This window comes from Gadus macrocephalus, chromosome 11 (assembly GCF_031168955.1).
Source record: "Gadus macrocephalus chromosome 11, ASM3116895v1".
NCBI classification, from domain to species: domain Eukaryota; kingdom Metazoa; phylum Chordata; class Actinopteri; order Gadiformes; family Gadidae; genus Gadus; species Gadus macrocephalus.
This window is the reverse complement of record NC_082392.1, coordinates 15201427-15208534: the sequence shown is the minus strand read 5'-3', so window position 1 is coordinate 15208534 and position 7108 is coordinate 15201427. Positions and strand designations below refer to the sequence as shown.

Sequence of the window (7108 nt, the reverse complement as noted above, 5' to 3'; positions counted from 1 at the left end):
CACTTGCTCCTGACATTTTCCTCTCTATCCATTTTTTTATATTTTCCCTTTTTCTCTCTCTTTCTGTCTCCCATTCCTAACCCAAAACCCGCTCTGTGTCTGTGTGTCTACACACATAAAGAGAGATGCAGAGCAGAGTCCCCCTGCCAGGCCAAAGCCAGCATTACATCAACCTACTTCCACTGGAAACCCAGCAGTGGCAGTGCAAGCAATTGGCCAAGGCAATGTGAGAACACACACACAAATGCGTACACACACATGGACACACTAAAACATGCACAAATACAAACACACACAAACACACACATTTTTAAGGACAGTTCTCTACATAACAAAAAGTCCCTCCCTCACATTCAAGCACACACAGACTTAAGCCTTCAGACACACCTTTAAAATGCTTGTGCGTGCACAGATACACACGTGCACACACACACTTAAGCCTGCAAAAAACACACCTTTAAAACACACACACACACACACACCAGAGATCAGAGGAGCATGTGCACTGACAACAACACACACTCTAACACCACTCCAGCTCTATCAGCACTTGAGACTTAGTGGGGCTTCAATTAGTTCTTGATGAATGAGCCCATAAGATGCTGTTCTCTCATTTCCCTTGTTGCCTGATATCCTGGCAATCAGAGAGACAGAGGGAGAGAGAGAGAGAGAGAGCGAGAGAGAGAGAGAGAGAGAGAGAGAGAGAGAGAGAGAGAGAGAGAGAGGGAGGGAGGGAGGGAGAGAGAGAGAGAGAGAGAGAGAGAGAGAGAGGGAGGGAGGGAGAGAGAGAGAGAGAGAGAGAGAGAGAGAGAGAGTAAGTGAGAGAGACAGCGAGAGCGAGAGAGAGCGAGAGAGAGAGAGAGAAATAGAGAGAGAGAGAGAGAGAGAGAGAGAGAGAGAGAGAGAGAGAGAGATCCTCATTGTGGCATGACTGAAGCCTAAATGGGTTGGGGGGACTGGGGGTGGGTGTTTGGTGAAGGGGTTGCTACTGCCACCCACATAAATCATTTTCTCTTTTGGCGTCTTTCTCAACGACAAGCAAGGGTTCAGCACTAACTCTAATCAAGCCAAAATCGGACAAGTACCCACCTCTCGATGATGTCATTCTAACAATCACCCATCCATCCATTCATCTGTCCTTTAACTTTTGGAGGCGCAACCAGGAGCAAACTTCCAAAAGAGCCAAAAAGTACAGCAAAATGGTACGATAGTTATTCTAAATATTTTCTAATAACAGGTAATCTTGGGTTTAGTATCCGCTCAGATTCCTGGGCCGGAAGTCCAAAACTCAAAGGCTTGGGGTTACCTTTTCTCCTGCTTTAGTTATCGAGATATTCTACCGTGAAACGTTGGTGTCCGAACAGGGTGTTCTGTTCAGGTTAATTCTCTTGATTCAGAGTGCTCTAAAAGGGGCCAATTTCTAAATAGTTGCCAGAAAGACACACCACATTTATACTCATAATGTAAATAATCAACTTATATGTTCATCAAACACAAACGCATGATTTGGCTTGTGTAATGTAGATGTCCTTATGTCTGAACATGGTCAATTGAAGTAGGTATCCCTCATGTGTCCAAGAGCGGTTGTGTCTTTGAATGGATGAATGGATGAATGGATGCATGCGTTTTCTGTGCATTTGTGTATTGAGCTCACCATCATCGATGATGCTGACCACAACGCCGTTCCCCGTGATGTTCTTCTTCCAAACCGGCATGACATTAAGGTCCAAGCTACTGGACCTGTAGGGCGCCTGCGCAAACTGAACACACAAACAAACACACACACACACACACACACACACACACACACACACACACACATGTTACTATGCTAAAACACATTGTCTCATGACTATACGTCATTACACTACAGCCTTCATTTCTTAAGGTTGTAAACACCGCATGCCTTTTCCTGGTTGGTCAGATATATAGGCTTACATATAACTAATACTTATTTCTCTAATATTCCTTTTTGTGCAAAATATCATCAAATTATTGAGACAAATTGGTATTTTTGGGCACAAATGTTGCAGGGTAATTGTTACTCATCTACAACCCGTTTTGCACTGATTTCTGTCCCCTGGCTTTACCAACTGCTCCTTGGACACCCCGTGCCGTCTCACCCACCAGGAGTACATATGTGTCTGTGTTTAATCTCAACAGGCCACCTCCCTCTTATCATCACCTGTCCTGGTGAGCTTGTGGAATGTGGTGACAGCAACACATCACACCTGACCTTGGTCATCTCATACCATCAACAAAATGGCCGCTTCTCATCCCAAAGTGCAGCTTCATTGACAGTTTGCAATTAGGTAGCATTCCACGAAGTGCAGATGGGTGTTTTTTTCAGAGGGTGTTACCTAACAGCAGATATAAAATGAATACCCCCCTGTTAATGTGGAAAGTTGGAAGGCAGTTTAGTTCTGAATGCCTAGGCTTACATCCATGATATTTTTAGTCAACGACAAAAAGGTTTAGTAGTGTGTAAGTCATACCACCAACAAAATGGCCGCTCCTCATCCCAAAGTGCAGCTTCATTGAGTTTGCAATTAGGTAGCATTCCACGAAGTGCAGATGTTTTTTTTTTTCCCAGAGGGTGTTACCTAAGAGCAGATATATATGTAATATCCCCCTGTTAAGTGTGGAAAGTGGGAAGGCGGTTTAGTTCTGAATGCCTAGGCTTACATCCATGATATTTTTAGTCAACGACAAAAAGGTTTAGTAGTGTGTAAGTTATATTATTGAAGACTCAGCCAATCAAAAGAGAAACGACTCTCACACACAGTCACTATATTCAGTGTTCTGAGAAGCCTAAACACCATTTTTTCCGGGAGGAAGACATAAACAAGAGTTGGAAGAGAGCGAGAGACAGAGAGAGACAGAGAGGAAAATAGAGGGAGAGAGAGATGGATGAAACAAGCCAAAGGAGAGCGAGGCGAAGGGAGATGAAAGGTGCACACAAAAAAGAGGTAAAGACAGCAGCGAAGAGAGTCAGAGAGAGAGAGAGATCATACGATATGGAGAGAGGGCAAATGAGAGAGAGAGAGAGAGAGAGAGAGAGAGAGAGAGAGAGAGAGAGAGACAGAGAGAGAGACAGAGACAGAGACAGAGAGAGAGAGAAAGAGAGTGAGAGAGAGAGAGAGAGAGAGAGACAGAGAGAGAGAGAGAGAGAGAGAGACAGAGAGAGAGAGAGAGAGAGAGAGAGAGAGAGAGACAGAGAGAGAGAGAGACTAGATGAGTCTAACCGAACACAATGGATAGCGAGTGCACTCTGTGACGTGGGAGAGAGGGGATGGAGGGAGAGGAGAGATGGGGGGGAGGGACGGGAGGGAGGGTGGGAGGGGGTGCACGCCATGGGAGCAGAGCTGCTTTGTGGTGGGAGAAGAAAAGAGCTGGCAGATGAATGGAGGCAGCTAGCAAGCTAACGTCCACCAGAGCAGAGCAGGCTAGGCCCTGGGGATTCCACACACACACTCTGATACACACACTCTCATCCACGCACACACACACACTCTCTCATACACACACGCACAGAGACACACACACACACACATACACACACACAGGAAAAACAATCACAAACTCACACATACACGCAAGGCATGAGCACAAATACATCCACAAAAAACAATCCCAAAAAGCACACACATACACACACACACACACACACACACACACACACGCGCACAGACACACACACAGGCTAGGTGGTAGGAGATTGCGTACACGTATAACTGAGGAGCGACACATACAGGAGCACGGACAGGCTTGTGTGGAATCATGTGACCGTCCGCTGAATGCTCATCACCTGCATGCTAAAGAAAATCATTGCAAATTCTATACCAATAAATCAACGTTTTTAGTGTTTGTGTGGAGTAATAGGCGCACACACACAAACTTCACATTTACTAACTTTGTATCCCTGTTTAGAGACACATAAACATAAACAGACACAGACTGCAACAAGAACATAATCTCTCCCGCCAATGTCTCAAAGATATTTCCAGTGCGCCTAGGTTAAAACACACAAACACACACACAACTAAACAAGTCTTACATGTTTACAGTTTACTTCCAGGGCCCGGGATGGATTTGCTGTGCTTTGAAGAGCTTTGAAGGGGCTCCTGTGTTGAGGGGCCGTATTCTGTCTAAACAACACTGACAGGCAAACACCACGGACACCCCGGAGTACACATGCACTCAGTGAGGCACGTGTGTGAGGTTCCTGCATTCTCTGCAGCCAGACAGCTCACCGGCAAAAGCTCAAAACATAACCCTCCTTTAAGATAGCCTCCTTTAGCATACGCACACAGTCAAGGCAGCCAATAGCAAACCAAGGGCCAAACCAAAAAGACCAAACATAACTTCAAGCATACCGGGGTAATCGCAAGTTCAGTTGGTCCCGGGCTGGCAGGCTACCGAGACCGGTCAGATTTCTGACCCTCAAATCAATATCCATGTTCACCATAGGATGTTAAGATACAACACGCGAGTAGGCGAGATAGAGCAAGAGAGCAAGAGAGCAAGAGAGCACGAGAGCAAGAGAGAGAGAGAGAGAGAGAGAGAGGGGAATAGAGAGGAGGGAGAGAGAATCAGCAGACCATCCACCTCATTAAAGACACCCTCTTTTAAAATAGCTCCCATTTAAATCTGAGAAGCAGAGAGCAAAACGTGTATTTGCTGCAGACGAGGCGACAACAGAAACGTTGTGTGTCATTCTTCATTCCAGTTGTATTTCTGGAACTCAATACAAATCTGACCCCCTCTTGATCCCCCATCGCTCCAGCCACACATTTGGTTTCTTCCCTCTTCTCCAATTGTCTGCCTGAATCCTCAGCCCCTCCTCCTTCTGATGTCTCCCCCCCCCCCCCCCCCCCCTACCCCCCCTACCCCCCCCCCCCCCCCCTGGAGCTAAAGTGTCGATCAATCCGTCACCGTGGTGATTCAACGCAGGCTCTCCCTGACCCCGCCCCCTCCTCCTTCCTTGGGCTCCGTCAGATTACACACTCGCCCTATCGATCGGCTTCTGAGCCGCCGTGCCTCCCCGTGGGTGTGAGTGTGTGTGTGTGTGTGTGTGTCCGCGCACACAGTTGTATTCTTCTCCTCTGGTATTTGTTTCGTCACTGTGGACCATAATAGTTTGTTACCTTACAAGAGGGCAGCACACACATCAGGTGGGAACATGCTCCACTTAGTGTGTGAACATTGTGGATTTAACAGTTGTTGATGCGTTGGAGGCCGGGACTATAGACCTTACAGCTTAGACGGTGACCCCAGTAAAAGCTCCGCTTTACAAGGCCTTCTATTTACGTGATGCATGGAAATAGCAGTTGAACTGGAAGCATTGATACATTTACAATATTGCATTGTTTAGATAACCAATGATTATATAATAATAATAATAATAAAAATAATAATAATAATAATAATGATTACAACTAAAGAACTAGTTGTACAGTAGACCACATAAAAATAATAATAATTAGCGTAATTAATACTAACCAAAAACTTGTCGCTGAGCGGAAATAAGAGCATAAAAACATCTCACTGTTATAGTTCTCATTGGAGAGACGGGAGAGCTGATTACATCAAAGTTTTGAAGTCTCATTTATAAACATTAGTGGATCTTGAAAAGATTGATCTTCCGTAAAATTATCCAAACAAATCAATATTTCTCTTGGAATAACACTTATTTCCTGGAAATGTTTTTCAGACCATCCATACATAAGATCAATGCAATCACTGATAGAAATTGATTGACACTTGAACCTGGTGGCAAAACAAAAAAATTTAAATGACCACCATGAAAAGCAGAAATGTCCAAGACTCTGTAGCAACTGCCAATGAATCTTGCATGTTGGTCTTCCACACTCAGAGATATTGAACTGCGACTCAAAAATAAGTTGCAATACTTGTCCATGACGCTACTGTCTTGTAAGTTATTATTATACATATATATATATATATATATATATATATATATATATAATTTTTGTGTAGTTGTCCCTGAATAAACAACCATCTTCAGTATCTTTATTGCAAATATTTACCCAACTATTTTTGCATGCTTTTTGTCTGAAGGGCAGCACTGCATGTATTTATAATGCAAGGGAATGTACGACCGTTTTGACAATATGGAGGAATGAACATTTTCTTTTCATCTTTTTAATTCAATATGAATCACAAAAATGTGGGTAGGGGCTGATAAGCCCGACAGCGCTCGCTAGCTCACGGATACTTCATTTGTTACCTTCTATTTGTTTGTTACTGTCTACAAAATAAAATGTGTTTTCCTGAACGTGAGCCGTGTTCCAATTCTTCGCTGTTGCTATATTGCTTCCTGGATCAGGTAAACGGTTGGCGGCTTGGAGTGCCACTGTCTTTTGGAAGCAATGTTTACGATTCCGACCCAGAGCAGAGGCATTTTCCAAAAGATTTCCAAAGTAACGGTAAATAGATGGTCAACAGATAAAAAGTAAACAAAAAACGAAATATCTCTACTTGATTGGGTGGGTCCTTCGTGGCTGTTCATGGTGAACGAGTGGAAGGGGTCTGATGCGGGCGGAGTCAAGCGAGGAGCCGGCTGGTCCAGGAGCCTCTCGGGGACCAGCCCCAGAACACACAGCCTCTTGGCCTTATCAACACCAGACATCTGCCTCTGGTCAGCATAGATCCCACCCCCTTAATCGCTGTCCTTATCTCTCTCTATCGTTCTCTCCGTCTCCAAGTTTCTATCGCCCTCTCTCTCTCTCATTCTCCCTGTCTCCATTTCCCTCTCTCCCTCTCATTATCTCCGTCTTTATCTCTCTCTCCATCTCTCTGTCTCGCGCACTCTGTCTGCATGTATCCATCACCCTCTCACTCTCATTCTCCCCGTCGCCATTTCTCTCTCTCCCACTCACTATCTCTGTCTTTATCTCTGTCTCCATCTCTATCCCTCCATCTCTCTTTCGTTCTCTCCATCTACATGCATCCTTTTCCGTCTCTCTTTCATTCTCTCCATAACCAAGTCGCTCTCTCTCTCTTCATCTCTTCCCCACATCCAGTGCAGTCATTCATGAGAGGATGGCTGAACCATGGCAGTCACATGTGAGGAATCATTCACATG

The 7108-nt window shown here is 44.8% G+C and overlaps 1 protein-coding gene across 3 annotated transcripts in view; it reads right to left on the bottom strand.

Moving 5' to 3' along the window:
* Positions 1–1453: 1453 nt before the first annotated feature.
* Positions 1454–7108, bottom strand: part of LOC132467486 (neuroendocrine convertase 1-like) — a 33417-nt gene continuing 27762 nt past the window's right edge. For all 3 annotated transcript variants that reach the window (XM_060064808.1, XM_060064806.1, XM_060064807.1), the window contains one exon: positions 1454–1760. In XM_060064808.1, coding sequence (XP_059920791.1) covers positions 1488–1760 — 273 coding nt within the window. In that variant the 3' untranslated portion in view covers positions 1454–1487. The remainder of the gene's footprint in view (positions 1761–7108) is intronic.